The following is a 27,272-nucleotide window of genomic DNA, read 5'->3' as shown; positions in this document are numbered from 1 at the left end:
TTTAAGTCATCCCTGCCAGGGCCCCATCAAAACTGTTCGAATTGGGCCCTGCACTTCCTAAAGCCGGTCTTGCCCCTGCAGTGTGAGCTGGGCTCAGTCATTCTCCTTCGCGCCCCGGGCCTGTGGTGCCACACGGCTGCCGCCCGCGGTCCAGCCCGAAGCCGGGCGACGCCCCCAGCCTGTCTCTCGCTCTGCAGTTCTGCTGGGGACGGCGGAGCCTTAAGGGATGAGGGGGGTCGTTTGAAACGCGCCTGGCCTGAGCCTGTTCGAGGAGGCGCACCAGGGCCTGGGGCGGGAGAGCGGGGCGGGGGCTCGGCGCGCTCTGAAAGGCTCCCGGCTGCTTCGCGGCTCCTGCTCCTTTCCCGCGGGGCGGGGAGCTGGGGAAGGTGCGGGGCGGGGGCTGCGCTGGGGCAGGCGGAGCCGGGCAGGGCGGTCCCTCCCTCCCTTCCCCGCGGCCCGGCTTCTCCCCTGGGCTGCCGGACCGCGGAGCCGGCCCGCGCTGAGCTGCCGAGTGACTTTACTGCTTCCCTTCCTGGTGCCGCGGGATCCTGGAGGCGCGGGGCGGGCCGGCCTGGCAGCGGCGTCTTTTCTACGCCCATCCACACTGCCCGGCCCCCGGGGCACCCACTGCCCCAGCCCCACACAGTCGCCGGCGTCGTGACTCTCCCCAGCCCTTCCCCCCCCCCATGTGCTCGCCTCCCTGCGCACAGAGGGGGACCCGGGGCTGGCGCTGCAGCCTCCTGCTGGGCAGGAGTGACGGGCCCCCTTCCCCGCACCCTGGCCGAGGAGAGCACCTGCTCGGATGCGTGAGTCTGAGAGTTTCTAGTTCATCTTAACCCCCCTTCTCCGTGCGAGAATTGGCTGTTTCAAGTTCCGCTCCGTTTGGGAGGCACCCCCCTCCTCAGACATTTCTCCGGGGGGGGGGGAACAGATAGACTTTGGGGGGCTCTACATACAGTACTTCGTTTTCTTTCTTCAGCCAGGGGTGGTGATGGGCTATTTGGAATCTCCCTGCACCTTGCTGTGGGTGGAGGATAAAGAATTGTACAGGCTTCCTCTAGCTGGGCAAACACAATTTTAAACAAGAAGCACAGAAACTGTTCTTTTTAATGTGTGTGTGTGTATTTTAATCGAAAAATGCACTGGCTGCTCAGACAGAGATGAAGGAGGGTTGATAATTTTTGCAGAGTTCATGGAAAGTTCAGCTCACTAGTTTATCTGGGTTAAAGGGTTTAAAAAAAGTTGTAAAAATAAGGCTGTGGTCCTGCATCTAGTTCTGTGCAGGCACAGGGATCTGTCTAGACTCTATGTGGAACCAGTTACAGGATTGGGACCTAAATGTCGTCTCAGTGTTACTAACAACACAGGGAATTAACTTCAGGTAGTAGTTTATTAAAATGGAAGGACAGTTAAAATCTGACTTGCTTTTCTACATTAATGTTCTGTTTACTTTTGTGTTTCATTCAATTTGGACAATCAAGCTAAAATAGTTAGTTCCACTTATCCGTTCTAAGAACATAAGAATGGCTGTACTGGACCAGACCAATGGTCTGTCTAGCTCAGTATCCTATTTTCTGACAGTGGCTAGTGCCAGATGCTTCAGAGGGAATGAACAGAGTAGGGCAATTATGGAATGATGATCCATGCCGTGTTGTCCAGACTCAGTTTCTGGCAGTCAGAAATTTAGGGACACCCAGAGCACGGGATTGCATCCCAGAACATCTTGGCTAATAGCCATTGATGGACCTGTCCTCTTATTCTTTTTTTAACCCAGTTATACTTTTGGTCTAAGTCTTTTTATTACTATGGCAGTGCTCCATACGTGTTCACAGAGGAATTAGCAGTGCTTTCTTGACTCTCCTGCATTAACACACGGCAGTAATGTTTGGGTTGCAAATACTGTAGGTAAAATATGCATGATAATAGAAATATCTCCTATGTAAATTACTAAACCTGCATTTGGGGCCTGACTGGCACTTTTTGAAGTTACAGGCAGGTGTAACCACAATTTGCAAATGTCTTGCTGCAGATAATTTTTCTGAGAAAGCTATTGTGTGTAAATACAATTATTTTATAGTTGTGTTGACAGCATCCTGGAAACACCTCAGCTCTCTAAAAGACAGTGCATTAAAAACATTTTTGCTTTGTTGGTTGGCATTTTGTGGTGACACAGCTGAGTGCCTCACTGAACAATTTTTAAAAATTAAAAGCAATGCTCTGGAAAGATCCTGTTTGTAGTGGGATCTTACTGGTGCTTGGTAACTGCAGGGACTTCTTGCAAGAAGATTTGGTAGCAAGATGCCAAATTACGGATCTGTTCAACTACTTGTTTCACAGAAGGCCATATGTCCTCAGCAAGTTTGTTGGATTGTGTATTTTATTTTTGGGCTGGGGTGGTGAGAGGGGATGAGATGTGAGCAACCCTACTGTTAAAGTTGCCGTACAATCAGTCAGCATCAGAGAGAGAGGGAGGCTGATGTGCCTTTCGGTGTTGAACCATCATTGTTGTTCTACTTCTAAGCAATGGGAAAACTGGGAAGCACTTGGCACCCAAGCCTGAGAGAGACTGAGCCTCTTCAACTCCACGCGTCTTCTCTGGGAGTTAAGGGAGCTTAGCACCTCGGACCTCTTGGCCCTATGCATATTTCAGAGAATGCAGTTTAATTTTTTTTCTAGGTGCCTTTGCCTAAGTCTGAATTTTCTGTTGCAGGTAGTTTGCAGACTAGAAAGGTCTGAGGAGTTGCCTGCCACTGAAAATGTTGCCTGTAGGAAATTAGATCCCAGGTAACTCGGAGCTGTCTGTTAGAAGCCGTAAGTATTGTATTACAGCTGGCATTTCTTATGCATCCTTTGTGTATCTCCGCCATCGCCTTATACATACAGCATAACTGCATTTTGTATGTAACTTTCATACATACCCCAACACTATACAGTTAGCCTCAGATCCTCAGAGGTTCTTAGGTGCCTAAATGCCTTTGAGGATCTGGACTTGAGCCTGGGTGTTTATGTTCTAGTGCAACAAGAAGATACGGATTTGATGCAGGAATCACTGAGGGAAGTTCTATGGCTTGTGTTATGCTGGAGGTCAGATTCGATGAGCATTATCACCCCTTCTGGGTCTCAGATCTGTGCATCTGACTTTACTGCTAAAAAAAAATGTTTACTCCTATTAGGCCAACATAACTATGGAGGAACATGCTGGGCCCCATTCTGCCTCTTCATCAGCAACACAACTATTAACTAAATTCCATAGCTGCCCCAGCCCTGAAAAAAGATTTTGCACTTCCTAGGGTTATCAACCATCCTGAAATTTGTGCCATCCGATTTTTGTAGCAGTGCTGCTTTGCTCAGCTCCCAGAGTTACTAAGGAGACCTCAGTATGTTTGGAATGCTTGGGTGCTATTGTGAGGGATCTCATGAAAACAGTAGCTCTACCTTGAAGCCTGGCTTAGAGCATCCTTAGAGCACTGTTCTGCTCTGAAAAGTGACATCTAAAAACAACCCCTTCTTTCTCCATAGCTCTTCCTCGTGGGTGTATAGCTGCTGACTTTAATGATTAATTACATTGTATTTTTAATTAATTGTCCCCCTGCACCTGCAGTGTGAGCTAGATGTCTATTGTTTTATAAATCAAATAATCAGGTTTTACTACCTTTTACTCCTGTGAGCCCTACAGAAACAGCATAGCTAAGAGGGGGGGGAGTGTGGGCTATCCTTCCTTGTGCAACATTGCATAATTATTCACCATGCTCTGGTGACACCTGTGCAAACTCACTGAAGGCAATGGCAATAGGTGTCACAGAGGAGGCATGATTTATCCTGCAGAATCTTTACTGCTGCTGATGGAGGTGACAAGGAAAGAGCCCAGCATGACCCTCAGATCCCAGGGTCAGTTGGCAGGGTTGATATTTAGAAACCCCTCATTTGACTTGCAGACTGAGCACATTTGGTATGGATATCACTGAGAGACCATAAACCAGAGCCCCACAGTGCCATTTTAGAATCACTTTTCAGGGTAAACCTGCACTTTAAACACTGGGTGCTGGGTGGCGTTGGCAGCCTGTGATATACAGGAGGTCAGACTAGATGATTCCTTCTGGTCTTAAACTTTGTGAATGTTCGACACTCTGACTTGTCCTTGCATGGCCCATCACCATATAGCTGGGCATGGGACAAAGGATGAAGCAGCAGTAATTGACAGCTGTGCCCAGTGGCACAGAGACGAGCAATCATTCAACAGCCAAGCAAGATGAAATCTCAGAACAGTGGGAAAGGACATGACAGGGAACCTCAAATGTCTTGGAAGGTTATAGAGGAAAAATGGTTGTCCAGGGATATTGAACCTAGATTACTGAGGCATGATGAGTATATGCCAGTATGCCCCTGTTATTGCATCCCACTATGAGGATAATAGTTCACAGCATGTTGATTTAGAGCTACAGTGAACAAGTGCAAATTTCAGACTGTCATGATACAACATCGTGACATGTCTTTGTCCTACAAGACAATAGAGCACAGGTGGCTGCCCTCAGTAGCTTTGACTCTCGTGAGTAGAGCATTCAGGGGGTTGTACTATGGAGAAGTTTAAATATTCATGAGAATGGAGAAGAGAGATGCCTGGTTCAGTCTGAATCTGTTGAAAAATTCATTGTCCTCAGTGATGCTTATCTTATATTGGAGTAAGAAAGCACAAAGCAGCATAGAGTGGCTCCTCTATTGGACAATGGAAGCAGGTGTCAGGATGTAGAAACTATAGTTAAATATTTCAAAAGATTGGCAGGCTCATGGGGCTGGTGGTAGAATAGCTCATCTTTCACTCTAGGGGACTACTTGGAATCCAGGCTGAGCTAGCAGGGTTGAAAAGCGATGATCATTTCATGAGTGTTTGGTGATCTCTATGAAATGAGTCTGGGGGAAGGGAGTGTCAGTCCAGTTCCCAGTGGATAAGTGTCCAGAAAACCACCATCACATCTGATCCCCTAGTAGGCATTCTCAGCAAAGGAGAAAAGGACTTACAGGCACAGGGACTGAAGTGTGCTGGTACCAAGAGGTCTGATGTGAGACACATTGGTGGGTGGTAGAGTGTTGTGGTTTGCCCTGTTGCTGTTTGTGGCTAAACAGAGGCTACAGATTTTCTTTTTAAGGTAATAAAAGGTCTAATTTCATTTCATTATTTCATTAAAATGTAAGAGGGTTGTTTCCTTCTCCCAGAGTTCCTCTGCATCCATGCTGGGTAATGGACTGATGCGTGTGCACCCTTATGCCCTCTGTTTGATGGGGATAGGGTGTGCATGTGTGCGTGCATGATGCACTGTTGTCCTCTGTTCTGTGTGCTGAAGTAAGTGTTTGGTGGTCAGATGAATCTGTCATGATGGTAAGTTTCCCAGTATCATGCCATTGCATTGGCACAATGTAACCTTTAATCACAACATTGTGTTTCAGCAACAGGCCCTGCAGTGGTGTGATGTCTCATGACAAGAGATGATTCATGGGCGTGGCATGAAGGGTCAAGTGCCCCTTCAGCAGGGAGAGGAAGGGGCGGGACCAGAGCTGGAAGAGAAGAGATGGGGCCAGAGTTTCTTCCAGCCATGCTGTCTGGGACGCTGCCCGGTGCAGCGCAGCAGCTGACTGGGAGATTGCCTGGCTGCAGCAGCAGCAGGCAGCCCCCTGCCCAGGCTTGGCTTCTGGGGACAGCGGCCCAGTGAGATGGAGCCTCCGCTGCCCCTCCGGCATGTTCAGAGTTGGCTCCTGTCCCCAGAAGTACTCGCTGCCCCCTCCCCAGCCAGGCTCTCTCGCGGCCAGCTATTGCTGCGCACAGAGCATGCCAGAGGGTGGGGGGCTCCGACTCGCTCAGCTGCTGTCCCGGAGGCAGCTCGGCACTCTCCCAAGTAGCTGCTGTGCTGCACCGGCAGCATCCTGGAGTGGCTCCAGGGCCTGGCTGCTAGGGAGAGCAGCCGAACATGCGGGGGGAGCTGGCACAGTGGGAGGATAGAGCCCCTCCAGGAGAATGGGGAGGGGACAAGGAGAGTACAGGGCCCCTGGACTGGGAGCGGAGTGGGGAGAAGTCACCTGGGGAGGTCACATGTCCTCCCCTTCAGCAGGTGCCCCCAGTATGGGGGGGCACCAGTCATGAGGAGGAGCATCTTGCACACAATGACAAAATTTGAACAATCACATTAGATCTGGGGGGTGTAGTAATCTTAGTAGGTTAGTTTGCTCTTGGTATCTCTCTTTATTGATTGAGGCCTGAAAAAAGCCAGTAAGCCCCAACATTGCCCAAGTGGTATTAACCTGGGTTTGGGGGCAGTGATCACAATTCCCTTCCCCACTGCACAGGTGATTCAGCTCAAAACAGTGACATCTCAGTGGAGGTGGCTACAGCCCTCCCTGAGGTCACTGAGATCTGGTGTCATGACCTGCAGCCTTTCAAACAAAGTTGTTGGTCAGGGCTGCTTCTTAGTTGTCCAGCTTGTTTGCAGTTGAATAATCTGCAGTTCTCCCTGCCCTCAGCCATTTAGGGTCCGGCCTCTGCAACAACAGTGATCCCAAGCCCCTGGCCTGAATGCTGCACTAAATCAGGCCCCTGGACTGGGACACCAAGGGAAGTTAAACCAGTGGTTCTCAACCAAGGGTCTGGGGCCTTCTGGGGGGCTGCAAGCTGGTTTCAGGGGGTCTGCCAAGCATGGCTGGTGTTAGACTCACTAGGGCCCAGGGCAGAAAGCTGAAGCCCCACCATGCAGGACTGCAGCCTGGGGCCCTGAGCTCTAGCACCTGAGGCTGAAGCTGAAGCATGAGCAACTTAGCTTCATGGCGCCCCTTGTGGCATGGGCCCCCAGGCAATTAGCCTGTTTCCTACCCCTTAATGCCAACCATAGATTTTATATGGAGAAAAGCAATTGTGGTGGTACAGGTGGGCCATGGAGTTTTTATAGCATGTTGGGGTGGGGGAGGGGCCTCAGAAAAAAAACAGGTTGAGAACCTCTGTGCTAAACAACCCTTTCAGTGGAGCCACTCTAGGTAAGATCTCCTGCTGTTTCACTCTCTGTATGTGCAGAGCCTGCCTGATGCTTAGGGAAAGTGCTGTGAGTGCTGCCACACTTGTCACCTGGAGCTGTGGATTATCTCAGCATGATGGGAAAAGAGAATCCAAACACGGGGGCTGCATTGTTTCCCTGTTGCTTTTGGAAGGCAGAGCTGGTTACAGTTTGTTTTCTTCATTTAGTCCATGCTGCGGACTTACATATGGCATTCAGCACTCACCACAGGAGGGTTCACTATGGAGAGGGTTTGTTTAGATGGTATGGAATTGTTTAGAGTCCGTTACAGAGCCAAGGACTCTTGTTCTCTACATCCAATAAATTCTTGTCATGTCATTAGCAGCTTCAGCGAGTCTTTCTGCCAAATCTCCTTTTACTGTAAATTGTTTCCCATTTTTCTTTCTTTGGGAATCTATCCATCTCTTCTCTGTGTATTTCTGATGTGCCTATCACTGTACTGCCAATAGGATTAGGCAAATATTCTGCAAGGTGCAAAGAGCTCTTAACTCTGTAGTGGAGGATTTGGGTGCTTAGCACCTTGTAGAATTATCCTCATGATTCAGAAAATCTGAGTGCTTTTTTTTGTTTGGTGCATATAAATATCCTTTATTGCTGAATATAAACAGTGGATCATGGAGTTAAAGGGCCTGGACTATCTATATCACTCTAGGTTTTATACATCCTAGAACTTAATAATGGTGATAATTTTATATTTCAGTGCTAATGAAACTATGATCACTTTTTTACATTAATACCTTTTGCTGCAGTGAGTGAAGCCAAACACAGCTGGGTTTCCCTCACTCTGAAAGTCAGGAAATGAAATTGGCTAAAAACAGAATGAAGTTGACCAGCCTGCTTTCATCTCCCAAGGTAAACAAAATGCAAAGAACAAACAAGCAGCATCAGTGGCAAGAAATTAGATTTTTTTAAAAAAATCATTGTTTTAATAAACTTGGGTATTAGCAGCAAAATGGGTAAGACATTTAAAAATTGAAAGAGGCCACCTGGGTCTATTTATGTGGGCAGGGCTGGGATCTCTCCTCTGGTGGGAGATATTTCCACATAGAGTGGGTACCTACCTCCTTCCTGATTCAAGCCCATTCTCTTCCTCTCTCTGCACTGAGCTAAGGGCGGGAGTGCACTGAGCACAGGGCTGGGGATGAAGGAGCAGGCTGGGGGTTGGGTGTAGGGTCTGGCCAGGAGCTAAAATGAAGGAGGGGGCTCAGGGTTGGGGCAGAAGGTTTGGGTGTGGAGTGCTTACCTGGACAACTCCCATTTGGTGCGAGGGATGCAGGTGGGAATGTGGGGGTGGGGGCAGTGCAGGAGCTCCCATTTGGTGCTTGGGATGGGGGTGGAGATGTGGGGGGTGCAAGAGTCAGGGCATGGGGTGTGTGGGGCTGGGTATGTGGGGTGCAGGAGTCAGGGCAGGAGCTGGGTGTGTGTGAGGAGGGTGCAGGGTCAGGGCAGTGGGTTGGGGATGTGTGTGGGGGTGCAGGGGTCAGGGCAAAGGGATGGGTGTGGGGGGGTAGTGCGGGGAGCAGGGTGGGAGTTGGGACTCCTGGGCTCTGGGAAGGGGCTGGTGTCTGACGCTCGAGGGAAGAGTGCTGGGACCGAGGACTCTGGATTCCTAGGTTTCCAGCTGGGCTCTAGTTGTTCGAGGGGGTGGGGGGGGCAGATGGAGACTAGGGCTCTGGACTCCTGGGTTCTGCCCTCAGCGCCAGAGGGGAGCGGGGTACAGTGACCTGGGGTGGGGAAAGAGGCGCGACCCAGCTGTTCCCAGGGGCCAGCAGGTGGCGAACCACAGCTCCTGGGCTTGGGTTTGGGCTGTGGGACGCAGCCTTCCCCAGTACCAAGCCGAGCTCATCCCGGCACCGGGGCTCCAACCCTGGGGCAGCCTGCCTGCTTGGGGTGGGCGGGCACAAGGCGCAGCTGGGACCCAGGACCTTTCCACACTTACAAGCCTCACGGGCGCTGCAACTCCTGTGGGGCCGGGTCACTCTTCCTGCCCCCGCCGGCAGGGCCGCTTAGACTCCGTGGACACCAGGTAGTGGTAGGGACATGCTAACCTGGAAACACAACCTCCCGCCAGAAGTGACAGAGGTCAGGAGAGCATGTGCAAATGCTGGCGGGAGGGGTGGAGAAGAACGGGCCGGGCAGGATTTGGCAGCGGGTTGAGCGCGGCCGGCGGCCAGGACCCCGGCAGGCAGCAGCGTGTCATAGGTTGCCAACCCCTGGTCTAGATGCTACACCCCTCTTCCCAACCAGTAATGACTTCACTCATTTCCCTTCCCCTCTAGCTTATTGTAGCCTAACAAGCCTAATGAGCATAACCAAAAAGCTTGACCTTCTTGTTGCTTTCTGAGAACTTAAGTGAAGATGCTGCTACACCGATGGGAAAGCTTCTCTTGTCAGCATAGTTAATCCACCTCCCCCAGATGCAGGAGCTATGTCGATGGGAGAAGCCTTCCTGTTGACATAGCTCTCTCTACATGTGGGGGTTAGGTTGGTATAACTACATCGCTCAGGGGTGTGGATTTTTCATACCCCTGAGCAACATAGTTATACCGATATAGGTCTGTAGTGTAGACCTGGCCTGAAATTGGAGGCTATGGGTTTCTAGTATCAAAACCCTTTCAGCTATATTCATGTAAATACATCAAAGTGACAGAAGCCCAGAAAAGGATGGGGGAAGACAACTCACAAACAATCAATGTGCTTCAGTTTTGTGTTAGTGTGATGGGGTGTGACTCACCACTGTGGCACCCCCTGTTGGATGTCCCAGGACCACAGCATCCTCTTCATGACACAGCCCTCTGGCTATGCTGCACTCTGTGCTCCCCACTTCCTTGGGCGCAGCAGTCCGCTCTCCAGCCACTTCCCCAGTGGTGAGTGGGGGCAGGGGAGACCCACGCCTACCAACTACTCCAGGTCCTGACCTGAGACCCTGTAGAGGGCAGCTGCATGCTGCATCCCCTTCAGCCTCTTAGTCTATTTCCCTGGGCCACTTCCCGGCAGCCCCAGCACCTTCTCTGCCCTTGTCTCAGGGCCTCAGTATGCCAGCAGTCAGCCGGGAGCTGCTCTGCTCTGCTCTGCTCCTGCAATGCAGCCAGTTCTCCCTCCTCAAGCTCCAGGGAGTGACTGAAGCTGCTCTGCAGCCCTTCTTATATGGCCAGCCCAGCTCTGATTGGCTGCCTCTCGCAGCCCTTCTCTAATTGTCTGCCACCTGCACAGCCTTCATAGGGCTCTATAAACTCCTTATGGGGCAGTGTGGGGCACACAGTCCCCCTCAGAAAACACAGATACCTGCACATAAACCTGACCCACCATTGTTAATCTGACACATTGCAGCATTAGTTCAACACTGACTTGAAGGAAGGGCGCCTCCTGTTGCGTCACAACCACCACTTCCTGCAACACTCTGGGGCTTCTCATTGACATGCCAGCCCTGTTTTGTGTATGAGAGCTGACAAGATGGCCGCCTGAGCTTCCTGATTAGAGCCGGGTGAAGCAGTGAACTGCAAGTGACAGGGCACCAGCCCTAATTATTACTGCGGAGTGATGTGATTTGCACTGCAACACTGGCCATTGCATAGCAAAGGTGTTGGAGCCTTCCAAAAAGGGGTGTGGGGGGGCAGGTGCCCCCACCCCCAAGGCCCTGTCCTCCTCTTCCCCCCCCGGAAACCCCACCCCAGCTAAACCAGAAGTCGGAGTGGGGCTGGGGAGCCTGCACGTGGGCAGCTGTGGAGAGCTGCGACATGGATGCTCCACCTGCCTGTGGTGCAGGGGGTCCAGCAAGAGCAGTCCTGGGCCCCCCACTCAGGGTAGGTGGAGGAACCCAGGCTCCCCACAGCTGCCTGCGTGGCTCTTCCCATGACCAGACTGTTTCTCTGAGGCCCACCTCCCAGCCAGAGCTGGGTCAGAAAGTACTGTGCAGGCAGCTGTGAGGAGCAGGCACAGGTTCGCAGACCTTCCACCTCTACCTGCCCTGGGCTGGGCAGGGACATGGGCCAGGGGCGGCTCTCAGCCCCCCTGCATTGCAGGCAGGTGAAGGGTTTGCATGTCCCACACCAGCTGCTGGCCTGGCTGGGGCCGCCATGGGGAAAAGTGGATGGGCTGTGGTCCCCACCCCACCCCTGTTCCAGTGCCATTGTCACATAGAGTTCTGCTGCTGGGGGCTGCCATGTTGGACTTATCATTGGGGCTTTAAAGAAGCCATCATCGCCTGGCAGCTTTCTGAAGCTTGATTGATGCTCCTTGCTTTCCTGGGCTTCTGTGAAAGGAAGTAGTGTGATTTCCACAAGCTCTAATTAGAGGAGGGAGAGCAAATGAGATGGCTGTTGCCTTTTGGCAATATTCACATCAGCACTTTATTGCATACTAATGAATGCTAATTGTCCTTGGTGACCAGCTTTTATGGAAACAGCACTGAATCCATTTGCATAATAGCATGAAAGTGTTTTTGAGAGGCTAGGACCTTGGAAAGTTTGAAGAATCCCCTTCTGCGAAGGGGCAGCAGTGCACTGGAACGCAAAGCCTGCTTTGAACTTTGCTTCCTGGGCAAAGGCTCTGATTCCCTGCCAGCTCTCCATGTTATGCCTGAAGCAGAACAATTGCTAGATCTCTGGGCTTCCACACATTCTTTTTTTTAACCTGAAGCTCCCTTTTAGATTAGTGGATTGTGATAATCTAGTTTGACCTCTGTGTAGCACAGGACTCCCTCAACATAATTCCCAGAGCAGATCTTTTAGAAAAACATCCAATTTGTTTTAAAAATTGTCAGTGATAGAGAATCCCCCAAAGCTGACTGGATGCATATGCAAGCGGGGGAATGGTCCCGCTATTGTGGGGAACTTTCCTGGCTTCTGCACTACCCCGGTGAAGTGGGCTAGCGAAAGGATCTGAGTCCTCGCTCCCACTTCCTTTACCCAGAGGCCTCCCTGCCCTTGAGGACTCCACTTCCACTCTCCTGTCTGGCAGAGTCCTCGTAACCCCAACAAGGCTGGGCCCAGGATTCCTGGGGGGCTCAACCCCCAACCCTGCTGTGGTCACCCAGGACAGGGGCTAAGGTGTCCCCACTCCGGGGTACTCTTTTTGCATTGGGCACCTCCCTGACCCACTGATCACATCATGCAATTTAAAGCAAATACAAGTTATTTAATTAACAATTAATTTAAAAAAATAAGGAAAAATGGGAAAGGTTAAAGGAAAACACATCACCCCGCTCTGTGGCAGGGAACATTACAAACAGTGTCTCTGGGATGTCAGGGCAGTTCACAGTCTGTTCCTTGTAGGTCCCAGGCCTCCTTCTCAGGCCCTGGCTGTGCTGCAGGGACGCTGTGGGTTGGACACTTGCTCTGGCGGTGGCAACACACCCTCAGGCTCTAGGTGGCAGGACCCTTCTTCCCAGCGTCACCTCCACCCTGTCAGGGTTATAATCCCTCTCCAAGTCTGGCCTGCAGGGCCTCTTGGCTGAGGTGTCTCCCTGTGCTGGGCCCACTGCCCAGGGTCCCCCTCACTCTCCCCAGCTGCTCACCGCACCCAGCTCCGGACTGCTCCAGCCCCAGCTCCACTCTGCCTCAGCACGGCTGCTGCTGCTCTGCCTTCAGCTCCCTGGGCTGCTTCTCTGGCCTCTCTGGCTCCAGTTGCTACAGCTCTGCTCCCAGGGCAGGTCTGCTCTGCAGGCTGCTTCTGTGACTCTGCTCTCAGCTCTCACCTGCTTCTTGGGCTGCTTGTCTGGTCCCTCTGGCTCTGGTTGCTGCAGCTCTGCTCCCAGGGCAGATCTGCTCTCTCTGGGCTGTGCTCTGGCTTTTTGGGCTGCAGCTCTGCTTCCAGCAGCTTAGCTTGGGCCCCTGCTCTCTCCTTAGCTCAGCCCCACTCCATCTGACTCAGACAATTCCAGCTCACACAGAGGACAGAACCCCCCTGACTCCCTGATTAGCCTGCCCGCCCTGTCAATCAGGCTGACCTGGAGCATTGACCTCTCCCCATTGTTCCGGGGGACTGTCAGTCTCAGGCTCCTGATTTCCCATCACCCTTCCCTTTTTAGTGCCAGTAGCTAGCCAACCAAAACACCCCCACTGAATGTTAGTAAGGGGGCAACAGTCCCTTTACACATACATGGGTGTCCTTTCCCCTAGTCCCTGCATCCTGTGTGAGAGGAGTTCCTTTGCTGAGAATTTCTCAGATATTGTTTTGTATTCAGTTGCTAACAAACAGCATAGCCCATGTGTGCCATGCTGGGCAGGGCTTGCGTGGGCAGGGGAAGTGTACAGAGAGCCTCCCCCTCTTTCTACACTGTCACAGTCGGAGTCCTTGTGCTAGGGAGAATCCCAGATGCCTGGAGAGTTCAGGGATGGTGCGGCTCTGCACAGGTCCCTATACAGGGCAGGGAGCAACGCATACAATGCGGTCCTCTTTGGGGAGTGTGAGGTTCACCTTGTTGGAAGAAATTTGGTCTTAGAATAAAGATGTGAGCATATGGGATTCACGGTGCAACCTTTGCTTTCCTTGCTGATAGAAACTCATGGCCATCTGTTATTAGGTGTGCAAGACCACTGGGCTGATCCCTTTGGGGGAAGTCACAGAGCTAACTTATTTCCTTTCTGAAGAGCTTGGCCCTTTCACGTGGGCCAGGCCGTACTCTACTAGTGGCCCAAATTGTACCCCAACCAGGGAAATCCCAACCCTCTGTGCAGGAACTCCATGAGCTTCTTTAGAGTTTCCTATGAACTTCTTCATGGTGGGATGGGATGGGGTTTGCCTCTGTGTGGAAGAAAGAGGGCTTTGGCCTCCAGATCAGACAGATCTTATGATCTATGAAAGTACTTGTGTCTGGGAGATTTGGTAGGGACCAGTGCCACCCATGCAGCAGTCCTGTATTTGCACCAGCTCCAGAGTCCTGTGCCTGCTTTCTCTGGCTCTCTGTCGCTCTCTGTCCGCGCAGCTCCAGTGACCTTCTCAGGGGCAGGGAGAAATCCACAAACAGAGTGGGAGAATGACCAGGCATGCTCTAGGCTATTAATATTACATGGATCATTTGCCATGGGTGTGCCTTTCTCTCTGTAGCTCTCTGCATCCTGATACCATGTCTGGGGGTTCTGGCACACTGTGCATTGGTAAGATTATATCCAAACCAAACTTTTCCTGCAACAATATCCCTTTTTATTTGTTCAACCTGTCATCTGTGCACTGGATTATAAAATTCTACATTGATTTACATAAAAAACCCCTCAATGCCTGACTCTGAGATATGTCACCCAGGTAAGCTTGCCATTGTGATAGACAGCCCCTTACACCAAAAAATCACAACAGTATTCAGGTTACTCCCAGTCCCAAAGAACTAGTCACTTACCCCAGGTCAGTTGCATCTTAGATCTCTCCCCAAAGACAATGCTTGTAGCGGATCCTATAACTATCTAAAGATTTATTATATTGGAAAAGGAAATGAGAGTTATTTACAAGATTAAAGGCGGTAAACATAGATACACACAAATGAGTTCCAATCTTAAATTTCAAAAAATAATAGAAGATTCTATAATAAGCAAGTTCTCTATGTCCTTTAGGGCTAACCCAGGCCAAGCACTGGGGATCTTTTGCTTATGTTTAGTAATCCTTGCCCATCAAATTTGAAGCAGCATAAAAGATACACTTCCTTCTTGTCAGAGCTTTTTATTCCTTGCCCTCTTCTGCTTTGAGTTGCCAGTTCAGCTGTTGGGAGCAATTTACTTGCACAGCTCCTCTTCCTGGGGTGGTGGGGGCGATCAACAAAGTCTCTTGTCCTCTGAAGTTTCACAATGGTTTGTCTGGTGCTGATGGGCCTCCCTTGGTTGGGCAGAAGATAACATTGGACACTGGTATTTCGCACTTGCTAATGCTTTTCTCCTTTCTGGTGATTTACAGTTACTGAGCAAACCTCTTACATATTACCTTATACATGGGTGGCGGGTATCGAAGGCATGGGAAGGCTCTGCCTTCCCAAACAGTGTGATGTGTCCCCACCCATGCTCCACTCCCAGCCCCCATCCTGCCTGCTGTAAGGCTGTTCCCTTTGTGCCAGAGGCTGGGGCAGGCAGGCTGGGGGCCACGTTACGCCACCCATCCTCCTGGCGCTGGGGCCATGCTGCCTGCCCATCTGGGGGGAGCCTTCAGGGGTGAGGGAGCCGGCCTGCGGGGGGTCGGGGGCCGTGCTGTTTGGTGCTCTGGGGCCGGTGGGGCTAGGGCTGCCCTGCCTGGCACTCCTGGGGGGGAGGGGCTGGGAATGCTAGCCTGGGCTGGGACAGTGCCAGTGGCCACAGGGGGAGGGAGTGGACTGGGGGAGTTGGGCAGGGGCCTCGGGCGGAAGGGGTGGGGGTGGGGCTGGGGCTAGCTTCCCCAAGCCAGGGATCCACCGACTGCCCATGACCTTATACATGGGATACAGATGTTATAATGCTTGCAGCAACTCACACGCATTTCATAAAAGCTTAACACATTCTTAGAATTCTAATACCTTTTTTAACAATACTAACCCACAGGTGAGCCAGATGGCTTCCAGCTATGTATTGGTCAGTGTTCAGTTGAGACCTAGGGGTCTTGGCATGAGCTGTCACCTGGCCTGCCACACCACAGCTGGATTCTTGAAAGAGCAGAATTGTGTTGGTATTTGGATTGGGATATCTCAGAAGGAAAAAAAATACAGTCCTGTGGTAGGCCAAGCAGTTGTAAAGCCTGTATGTAGTTGGGAACTGATCACGAATAAAGAACATGGGTGTTGCACCAGATTGGAGTGTCCCTGATTCACGGAGGAGAGGGGCCAAGGGGCGCTGTGGGTACCTTGTTATACACGTGTACAATTTTTTTGCATAAGCCTTTTAATAATAGGCTCATATAGGACAACTACTGAAACAGTAGCTTCTCTTTTCACTAAAAAGGTAGCCCTCCTGCTTTTTGGATCCAGAGGTGTGGGGCTCAGTTCCATGCTGGAATGGATACTTCACAAATACAGATAATCCTGTGGAGATGTTTTAACTTACTGGGGGCCACATTCTCAGATGATGTAAATCAGAATCTACACCAATTACACTAGTGAGAACCTGCCCTTAGGTTCTGTGGCAATATGAGCCTTGATCATCTAAAATAAAACTTAATAATTGTAAGTCAAATCGTGAGACCCTTTTTCAGTTTTCACCCAGTTCTTCCTTACACAATAAAGTCCATAAGAGTTTTGCCTGAGGAAGGATCCCAGAATCTGGCCATATTTCTGACCAAAGGGAATTCATTTTTATCTCAGGGAAGCTAGCAATGCAGTGGAGAAAACAAAGCAATGTCATGAAGGAAAGGCCGTCTACATACCAATGTACCTGATTTGCATTTAGGCTACAGTTGTGAAGATACATAGCTGTTAAACAGCAGCTAGGAGAAAAGTCTGCTAACCTAATCTATTGTTAGGAGCAAATAAATAGTGATCTACCACCCTTCTGTCCCTCTTCTACAACTGCTAACTACACTGGACTCACTTCTGGTTGTGTAGCGGAAGCCAATTAAAAATGTTGCCCATGCTAATTGAATAAGGATGCTTGAATAGAACTATGACCTCATGTCTAAAATGGTAATGAGGGCTGTTAAAACCCCACAACAAAGAATCAAAGAGGAAATAGAAACTAAGGTGATGAGGAGAACCATTGCAGAGTGACATGATATAATACCCAGCAGCCAGAGTGCTGTGAGAGAGAAAAAATGGAGAGATGTTAGGCTTTTAATCCTACTTAATAAATGGACTGGTCCAGTGTCGATAGCTAAACTGTCACTCAGACCCCCATTCAGAAAAGCACTTAAGCATATTCAGAGGTCCATAGATTCCAAAGCCAGAAGGGACCATTGTGATCATCTAATCTGACCCCCTGTATAACACAGGCCATAGAACTTCCCCCAGATAATTCTCAGAGCATATCTTTTAGTAAAACATCCAATCTCGATTTAAAAATTAGCAGTGATGGAGAATCCACCACAACCCTGGGTAATTGTTCCAGTGGCTAATTAAGTCTCTGCTAAATTTTACGCCTTATTTCCAGACTGAAATTATGTTTAATTTAAGCATACAAATAATCTCTTCCTTGTTAAACAAAGCACTTAAGACCATACTTAAATTGCATTAAATTTCAGGTGATTGTGTTGCTGCTTGTGTTCGTCCTTTATTTAATGACTTTGTTTTTTGCTGGAATGAGCTGAATCCCCAAGAAGTCAGCTGCAGCCCGCACAGAGGGATCCAGTATAGATTTGCCCTGGAATTCTGCTGCTGCTAAATAATGAGATCATGGCTGAAAACAGTCAGTTCATGATGCTGCAGAGATTGTAGCCATGCACGTGGAAACTGAAGGGTGCATGGGAGCAAGAAGAGTCATGTGACAGGGTCAGCAGGGCATCCCCTGAATCTCAGCAGGGATGAGTCTCTGCAGAAGGGCCCTCTCTGGTGTGCTTGTTCAAGCCAGTGGTAAGACCTCATTTGGAATACTGTATACAATTCTAGTCACCCATGTTTGAATTTAAATTGGAACAGATGCAGAGAAGAGCCATTAGGGTAATCAGGGGAATGGAGGGCCTTTCTTATGAGAGGAGACTGGAAGAGTTTGGCTTGTTTAGACTAGCAAAAAGAAGCCTAAGAGGGGATATGATTGTGTTCTATAGATACATGAGATGTAAATACCATGGAGGGTGAGGTGCTATTTAAGCTAACCAACAATGTTGGTACCAAAAAAATGGGTATATGCTGGCCATGAACAAATTTAGACCGGAAATTTAAAGGTTGCTAACAGAGGGGTGGAGTTGTGAGAGCAAATGACAAAAATGAGAGCTGGACAAATTTGTGAGAGCAGTTGTATGCTTGGGTTGCTTGTGATGGTGTGGGGGGACAGGGCCCAACAGTCCAGAGCTCACTTCTGGCTTATGGCCTGTGTCCCTAAGTGTCATGCTTCAGGGATTCAGCTGGCTGCTGGCAGGGGGTTGTTTTTCCCCATATATTCTGAGGGTGGAGTTTTTAAATATATTCTTCACCAGAAGGATCAGGGATGACGATGGCTGGAGATGGGACACTGGGCAGGGGGGCCAGGGCTCTGAGATGGCACCGAGTATTCTCTCTTTCTATTCTCAAGCTCATGTTTGGCTGGCTGGTTCTTGCTCACGTGCTCAGGGTCTAACCGATCGCCATATGTGGGGTGAAGAAGGAATTCCCCCCAGATCAGACTAGCAGTGACCTGGGGGGGTTTCACCTTCCTCTGCATTGTGTGGGTGTGGGTCACTTGCCAGGATTATCTGAGTATATCTGACTTAATCATTTCCCTGCCATTTCAGGGGCATCGGGCACTGGTGGACCTTGGTCCCTCCTATTCTCTGCCTGGAGCCCATAATAGTCTAGTCTCCTATGGATCTTATTTTCTTTGGTCTCATTTCCATTGTTGGGTTTAGTGGTAGGTGCTAGGTGGCACTGGTGGCCTGTGATATACTGGATGTCAGCCCAGATGACCTAATAGTCCCTTCTGGCCTTCAACTCCATGACTCGGTTCTTTCCTTCCTTCTGCGCCAGAGTGAAATCCTCCAGGGGATTCCCCTCTTGCAAGTGCGCCGGGTGGCACAGTCGCAGCACCCCCAGCTCCAGAGGTCTGGGCAGCGTGTGCTCCTGTGCGGCCAGCCCCAGAGCACCGGTTGGTGCAGTCTGAGCCCCAGCACTGCCCCACCACCAGCCGCCCCCAGTCCCTGTGGGAGGCAAGCCAGCCAGCCTGGGCCAGTCAGGGCAGAGTGCTGGGAACTGCAGGAGGGGAGGGGGCCTGATGTGTGGGTGGGGCCACACTAGGCTGTTTGGGGAGGCACAGCCTCCCCTACCTACGATACCCACCGTCCATGTGGACAGCCGTCTAAAGTTCTGCAGCCCTGCTAAATTCCCCACTTCCACTTTGCTCGGAAGTACTCATGGCTACAAATGATTTAATAACTTCTAAACAATCGGTCCTTTGGGGCTGTGTCTTGGCATGAGCTTGTGCGGTACTCAGCCTAAAGGGGCCCCAATCCTGATCAGGGTCTCTGGGCACTACTGTGATAAATGTTCAATATATTAATCATTTAAACCATATAGACCCTAGAGACGGTATATTTTACTCCATGTGCCATCTCAAATAACCAGCACCTGTAATAATTGATATTCTTTTCGGTTACAGGGTTAATGGCAACCTTCCTTCTCTATGGCCTGCAGACGCTGTCTTCATTGCGGAGTGAGGAGAAACTGGGGCCGGATCCATACAACAGTGGAGGAGGCTGCCACCTGGTGATGAAACAGTAAGATTGTCATGTTATTTGAAGAGGATCAATAGAGCTGATTTATTCAGACCTGTGTGGACAGCCAACAAGACACTGCCTTGACTGGGTGTGTGGAGGGGGAGGTGGAGGTTTGCACTCGTGCAGTATGGGTTCCTGCTGTGACAGAGAATGCCTGTTAAATGGTTGCCACCACACAACTGTGATTGAGCGTAACAGTGTCACTGGTTGTAAGTCCCCTGGCACACCTGAGATATGGGGGAAATGAGATGAATTTCACAGTTGTTATTGTCACTGGAAAATGTGAGTGCTGGAGGAACTTGGCCCAGTGTGGGCCTTCCCTCCACTACAGGACTGACCACCATCTTCCCCGCTGCCCAGAAAATATGGCCGAATGAAGACTAAGGATGTGCTATGGAGCCTGGGTTCAACTGCTCTGACCTGTGTGACAGCTACTCCAGTTGGAACAGCCAGGCGCGGAGGCAGAGGACCCTGCAGGATCTCTGCACGATAACGATTGTACGTACCAAGATGGGGACTGGGCTACTCTGACCTTGAATGCTAGGTTCTACGCAGAGGAATGAGTTTGGGGGAGGCCTCTAGGGAGGAGGAGCACACTAGAAAACTTTCTAGCGGAAGCTTCTCCCCAGTGGGAGTGAGGACGCTTGGCTTGTGGAGCAGTCTCCCAAGGGAAAGGAAGGACATCCCAATACTTGCGGTCTTTAAAACTTGTCTGGGTAAAAGCCTGGCAGGTAGAGTGTAAGGAGCCAGCCTGGGGAACAAGCCAAGGAATTTGAAAGAATCTTTCCCAGTGAGCTAATGTGAGAGTGGAACTGAAATGACCTTCCGTCCCCTTGACCTCCCACCTTCCCTGGAACTTCAAAGTGCCTTTCAAATATTAATAAAGAGGGATTTAATTAAAAGCCACCGTCCATAATAGATGGGACCTCCTCTCCCCCGCCCCGTAAGTCATTGAGCTCTTGAGGATGACCCAGGAATGATCTTAGTTGGCTAAGTCTATTTTGATATAATGTTGGAAGAAGAATGTAAGCCACTGTTTCCAGTCTGGGGCTGCTGTCTTTCTGCCTGTCAGCGTTTTGCATGGGCCCAGCTGGGCATGAATGCTGCTTGGCCTTCTACTGAATCCCGTGCTAGCCTCCACGCTGACCTTTAATTAGAAGATTAAAGCTCTTTGGCTCCCCTAGCTCTGGCTGCTTTATTACAACTAATATTCCCCTGTCTGGGCCATGAGTTGTACTCCACTCACCTGCTGCTGAAATGCTCCCCCAGAGTTCAGAGCCCCGTGACCTCCAACAGAACAGTGATTGTTTTTGGTGTGTGGTTGGGGGAGAGGAATGTCGTGTGTGAAGGAATGCTTGGCTTCCCCAGGTGGTTCCTGAGATAGAGTTTGCAGCCATGCTTCAGGCAGGGGCTGCTCAAGGCAATTTGCTGTCCTAGGCAGAACATCACTATGTCCCCCTCTCCTCCACTCCCTTATAGCAGCAAGCTCCTCTGTAAACAGGCTGCCCTGGAAGGGCCCCCACTGGGATCCACCAACCCTAAGAGCCAGCAGCCCTGCCCAGCCCCACCCCGCATTAGGGATCTAGCCACAAGGGCACTCGCGGCATAGGGCATCTGTTCCCCCTCCCCATTGGGCTCTTCCCCCCCCCCATCTCGAGTGTACCCCTCTGGGTGTCAATCCAAAGTGCAGGGGGAGCTGCACCAGGATGGGGGGAAGTCCCTGACATGAGGCTCGGGGGGAGGGTGGCTATGCAATCCATGGGTGGAGCAATGGGGGATAGTACAGGGGGACTGGAGTCTGGACAAAGGGTGGGCATGGGGCCCAGGAGATGGGACAGATGGGGTGGGGTTCAGGACATACTGGGGGGACAAAAGGGTTAGGGGAGCAGGACATAGAGGGAAGATGGGGGGACTAGGAAAACAGGGGCAGCGAGGAGATCATGGGGCAGATAGCACGGGGGATAGGACACGGAGCAGATGTGGCAGGATGCTAGAGAATGGGGCCAGTGGCTTGGAAGGCAGCAGGACACAGTGGGACAGGATCCAGGGGGAGGGGAATGACTGAGGGGGCAGACACCAAGGCATCAGGGGGCAGATGAGGTGAGAGGTAGATGAGGGGGCAGAACCTCAGGGAGGTAGCTGGGCCAGGACAGGGGTTGAGATGGGGCCAGGAAGGCTAGGACAGGGGGGATTAGGACATGGGGTGAAGTAGGGGACAGCTGGGGAGTGGGTAGTATGGGGGGAGGGGCAGGGGACAGATGGGGGACATGGGGTGTCACATACCTGGTTGCCTCCTGCCCTGGAGGGCCCCTCATCCTTGAGCTTGCCTGGGGAGAGACCAGCAGCAGCTGGGCCTGGGTGTGAGCTGCTGCTGAGCTGGGCCCTCCAGCTGTGTGCTCCATGCCAAGACCTCTGCGCAGATGATAATGCACCCAGATGCTGCACATCCTGCTGATCCACATTAACAGTTCATTAATGCACTTTGATCTAGTCCTGTTTCAAAAAGTAGATCAAAGTGTATTAAGAAACTGTTAAGGTGCGTCTGCAGGGCCTGCATGGACAGTTAGTCTGTGTGGGGTAGATTCACATGCCAGCTTGCCATGAACTAATCTAAGGTTTTGTCTACACTAACATTTTTGTCGGTAAAACTTTTGTTGGTCAGGGGTGTGAAATACACACACACCCATCTGACATAAGTTTCACCGACAACAGCACCGGTGTGGACAGAGCTATGTTGGGCGGGAGACGCTCTCCCACTAACATAGCTACCACCACTCGTTGGGGGTGGTTTAATTATGCTGGTGGGAGAGCTCTCTCCCATCGGCATAGAGCGGATATGCGGGAGACGTTACAGCTGCAGTGGTAAAACTGTGCTGTTGTAAGGTCTGTAGTGTAGACACAGCCAAAGTGTTCATTTAGAAATCTGCCACCCTAGGCAGCTGCTTCAGGCATAGACCAGAGGGGGAAGGGGATGAGTCACACGCCACCAGGGAAAAGCAGTGTTTCTATGTGCTTTTTAACTGAACAGTTACTAGTAATAGTCCTTTGGGCTGGGCTGGCACTTCTCATATTCAAAGCACTTTACAAAGCCTTGCCTGGGAGCACAAGAGGGAAGAGTACGAAGCCTCCCTCTTCCTCTATGCCCCCCCACGTGCAGGGCCCAGCTGCAGTTGCACTCCCTCTAATCTCCTGAGCATAGGGACTGCTCCCAGCTGGTGCCCCTTGAGGCGCAAGAGGAAGGGAGGCCAGGGCCTTTCCCTCTTTTCTGACTGCACAGTTCCTCCCACCCCCTGCTCCCCGTCCAAAGCACATCAGTAGTCACAATCTGGCCATAGCTAGAAGCTTCACAATCCTGCTCCTCCTTCCCGTGTCCTCAGAAGTTACCCTGAATGGCTTGTTTGGCTTTTGTTTTTTTAGGCACCCACCCAGTCAATACTCATCCCCATCTCTTCATCCCTCCTGCCTTCTGAAGCCCCCTAGTAGCACCCCTCTCCCTGCTTGAAAAGCACTATAACCTGATCTCCTCCCACTGCCATTCCCGGCCTGATGTGATGGGCACTCCTGACTGCTATCCTCTGCCATCTCCTCTGGCTTCCCATCAGTTCCTTGTCTGAACCTCAAGGAGTTGTGATCCTAACTCACCTCTTTTGCCCCCCAGTGGCTCCCGACTCAGCAGTTTGCTGAGGAACTGGAGAAGATAAGGTGTGTAGCATCTGCATGCTGGGGAATCAGAAATGGACTTGTTCCTTGCAATGGGTAGCCCTCCTTTGTGCCCCAGCTACTGCTGCCAAACCCTCAAGGCTGGTTTTCAGCTGATCTCCATCTAAGAATGGCTGGTCAGGGTGTGGGATGAAGCCCGGGTATGTACGTGGGTGTTTGTGGGTAAAGCATTCACCTTCCCCAGCAACTTCTCTGCACCTGCTGGCAGATCTGCTCATGATGAAATCAACCCGCTTGACTACACAATAAGGGCATGGTGTGTCATACTTCTTTGTGTGTGTCTTGCCCCTTTGTGGTGGTGCTGGGAGCTAAGGGAACGTGAAGCCCTCCTCCTAAGATACATTGGACTCCTCTGAAAGATAGTGGAGAAAATGAAAGATTGGTCACATTGGTCCAAGGCATCTGTATAGGTTCTAACACTGGGCCATGGATGCGGAGGGCTCGGTGAAGGGAATTCTGCCGTGAAAGGTGAGTTCAGATGCGAATGGGATTTCCCTCCATTACTGTATTTAATCACAAACTGAGTGTGTAAGTTCAGTGGATGGTGAAAGGTGGCAGACTTGAGTTGGGTGAAAGGTGCCAGACTGAGAGACTTGCAGAAACAAGTCTGTATCCATAGAGCAGGCAGTAGCTGGGCAGAATTCAGTGCTAGCTGTAGAGGCACAAGGCGGGCATCTCTCTCCTGGGAACCCTCAAGATTTCCCTCCACACCTACAGTCTCCACCCTTTGCCTTCTCTCAGACGGCCTACGACAGCAGCAGTAAGACCTTCCCCTCCTCCTCGGCTGCCCTCCTGGGAGTTGTGTGGACCTTCCTCACCAGTGGAGTCCTGTTGGCTCTTTTCTTTCTTGTCTTCACAATTCACTTCAGGAAGAACAGGTGAGCGACGTATCGTTTGGTTCCATCCTCCATTATGGAATTTTCAAACTAGCTGGGAGAACAATTTCCAGGGCTCTCATTCCTCATAGAATCATAGACTATTAGGGTTGGAAGAGACCTCAGGAGTTCACCTAGTCCAATCACCTGCTCAAAGCAGGACCAACACCAACTAAATCATCCCAGCCAAGGCTTTGTCAAGCTGGGCCTTAAAAACATCTAAGGAAGGAGATTCCACCACCTTCCTCGGTAACCCATTCCAGTGCTTCACCACCCTCCTGCTCCCCACCATAAACTGATCATCAGCTGGGGGTCTGGAAGGCATTACCCCTTTGGGGTAGAATTGGACTATTAGGGGCAATTATGCGGGTCTTACCTGCCTCTGTCACATCCAGCGTGGAGACAGCTGGAGACAGAACAGCATGGACCTTGGGTCTGACTTTGTAGGGTAGGGAGATGAGCTATCGGACGAGGCAACCATAGGCCTGATCTGCTGTTGCATCACTTATGTTCCTAAGTACTGATGTGAGTGGCAGCCAAGGAGTGAAGGGGCTCCATCCCGTTTCTCCCTTTGGCTGGGGTGACCACTCACACCATCATCTCTGAGGTCGCCATTGATGATCCTTAGCAGAGCCGTCAGCAGAAGTGGGAAGAAAGAGAGATGATTCCCACCTTTACCTCAGAGTCTGAGGACATCACTTCAAGCAATGCATCTAAGGGAGTGAAGACATCCTGGTTTCAAACCATAAAAAACATAAGAATGGCCAAAGTAGATCAGACCAATGGTCTATCTAGCACAGTATCCTGTCTTCCAACAGTGGCCAATGCCAGATGCTTCAGGGGGAATGAACAGACCAGGACAATCACTAGATGATCAGTCCCCTGGTGTCCAGTCCCAGCATCTGGCAGTCAGAGGCTTAGGAATGCCCAGAGCATGGGGTTGCATCCCTGAGTAGCTTGGCTAACAGCCATTGATGGACCTATCCTCCATGAACTTATTTAATTCTTTTTTGAGTCCAGTTATAATTTTGCCCTTCACAACATCCCCTGATAATGAGTTTCACAAGTTGACTCCGCATTATGTGAAGAAGTACTTCCTTTTGTTTGTTTTAAACTTGCTGCCTATTAATTTCATTGGGTGACCCCTGGTTCTTGTGTTATGTGAAGAAGTAAATAACACTTCCTTATTTGCTTTCTCCACACCAGTCATGATTTTATAAACCTCTATCATATCCCCCTTCGTCATCTTTTTTCCAAGTTGAACAGTCCCAGTCTGTTTAATCTCTCCCCAAGCCATTCCATACCCTTAATCATTATTGTTACTCTTCTCCATACTTTTTCCACTTCTAATATATCTTTTATGAGATGGGATGACCAGATTGGCACGCAGTATTAAAGGTGTGGTCGTATCATGGATTTATAGAGTGGCATTATGATATTTTCTATTTTATTATCTATCCCTTTCCTCATGGTTCCTAACATTGTTTGGTTTTTTGACTGCTGCTGCACACTGAGTGGATGATTTCAGAGAACTGTCCACAATGACTCCAAGATCTCTTTATTGAGTAATAACAGCTAATTAATACCTGATTGTTTGTTGGGATTATGTTTTCCAATATGTATTACTTTGCATTTATCAACATTGAATTTCATCTGCCATTTTGTAGCCCAATAACCCAGTTTTGTGAGATTCCTTTGTAATTGTTCACAGTCTGCTTTGGACTGAACTATCCTGAGTAAGTTTGTATCATCTGCAAACTTTGCCACCTCACAGTTTACCCCTTTTTCCAGATCATTTATGATTATGTTGAACAACACAGGTCCCAGTACAGATCCATGGGGAACACCACTGTTTACCTCTCTCCATTCTAAAAACTGACCATTTATTTCTATCTTTTGTTTCCTATCTTTTAACCAGTTACTGATCCATGAGAGGACCTTCTCTCTTATCCCATGACTGCTTAGTTTGCTTAAAAGCCTTTGGTGAAGGACCTTGTCAGAGGCTTTCTGAAAGTCCAACTTCACTATATCCCTTGGATCACTCTTGTCCACCTGTTTGTTGACTCCCTCAAAGAATTCTACTAGATTGGTGAGGCATGATTTCCCTGGACATCCGGGTTTCCTTCATGACACCAGACCATTTGAGGTTTGGATAGAGGTTACATTTTATCTAGGGCACTGGGTACTATGCAGTGTATTAGACCAGTATACAGCCAGGCACCCGACATGGGTTTATATGGTAGAGCATTGAATTCTGCAGCAATCTAAATTGATTACAAAATGACTTACAAACCTTCTAAGAATGTTCTCACTGTGGAACCGGAACAAATGCACAATATTTATTTGCCCTCTCGCAAATAAACATAGATGTGACTGATGAGCCTAGGAAAGCAGCGGGAATACCCCATATGCAGCTAGAGGAGTTGGCCTGGCTAGGATCCTAAACCAGTAGTTCTCAAACTTTTTTTTTCACAGACCACTTGAAAATTGCTGAGGGTCTCGGCGGACCCCTTAATGATCTTTCCGAATGTGGTTTGTACCATTAGCTAACTGTTGTAAGGCGCTTTGGATAAAAGCGCTATATAAAAAAAAATCTTAATAATAATTAATGGATTTTTGTTCAACAAATAAAAGCACACAACTCATAGTCTTACCCTTCTAATGTGATTGATGTGACCTCTCTCCCCTGCCGCAGCAGTCCCCAAGCTGGGGCTGGGAAGGAGGGGTGTCTCTCCCCAGCAGCCGCAGCCGTGGAACTGGGGAAGGTCGCCTCTTTCTCTGCCCACTGCAGCCCTGCACGTCCCAAAGTCCCCCAACCCCCTCTTCTCACCCCACTGCCCCCTCCTACCTACCCTCTATTCTCCTCAAGGCCACCACCTCACCTTACATGTGCATCTTCTCCATGGTCCAGGCATTTAGTGGAGCCACGCCTGCATCCTAAACCCTGCTGGAGTGGAGCTCTGAGGAAGAGAGTGGGGTGGAAACACTTGGAATATTAATTCTGGGCTCCATGTTACCTCAGAAAGAGACTTCAGAGAAGAGCAATAAAAATGATCTGGGGCTGAAGGCACTGAGTTATAAAGTGAGATTAAAGGAGCTAAATCTGTCTGATTAGACTGTGGTGACTAAAGAGGGGAACACGTTAACAGTCTGCAAAGATCTGAAAGGTGGGAGCACCAGGGGTGGAGAGGAGTTATTTATGGTTTGATCCCTGTGTACAATTAAGAGTAATAGGATGAAATTAAGGAGGAGGAACTGTAGACTAAATATTGAAGGAAACTTTCTGGATATGAGGTGTATTAAACTATGGAATAATCTCCTCTAGGTAAGGGGTGGG

At 50.1% G+C, this 27,272-nt stretch overlaps 1 protein-coding gene across 10 annotated transcripts in view; it reads left to right on the top strand.

Moving 5' to 3' along the window:
- Positions 1–376: 376 nt before the first annotated feature.
- The window catches only part of GPR156 (G protein-coupled receptor 156), a 46,795-nt gene continuing 19,899 nt past the window's right edge, over positions 377–27,272 (top strand). For 2 of the 10 annotated variants that reach the window (XM_039545399.1, XM_039544973.1), the window contains exons 1-6: positions 377–806; positions 2,711–2,811; positions 7,805–7,907; positions 19,223–19,340; positions 19,701–19,838; positions 23,802–23,938. In XM_039545399.1, coding sequence (XP_039401333.1) covers positions 19,734–19,838; positions 23,802–23,938 — 242 coding nt within the window. In that variant the 5' untranslated portion in view covers positions 377–806; positions 2,711–2,811; positions 7,805–7,907; positions 19,223–19,340; positions 19,701–19,733. Of the gene's footprint in view, positions 807–2,710; positions 2,812–7,804; positions 7,908–19,222; positions 19,341–19,671; positions 19,839–22,907; positions 23,043–23,801; positions 23,939–27,272 lie in introns of those variants that run through there. The other 8 variants (XM_039545325.1, XM_039545116.1, XM_039545625.1 and 5 more) reach the window with 8 other exon arrangements.

This window comes from Mauremys reevesii, linkage group 1 (genome assembly GCF_016161935.1).
Source record: "Mauremys reevesii isolate NIE-2019 linkage group 1, ASM1616193v1, whole genome shotgun sequence".
In the NCBI taxonomy this organism is placed as follows: domain Eukaryota; kingdom Metazoa; phylum Chordata; order Testudines; family Geoemydidae; genus Mauremys; species Mauremys reevesii.
Note: the sequence above shows the minus strand (reverse complement) of the source record. Positions and strands in the feature narration are given on the sequence as shown.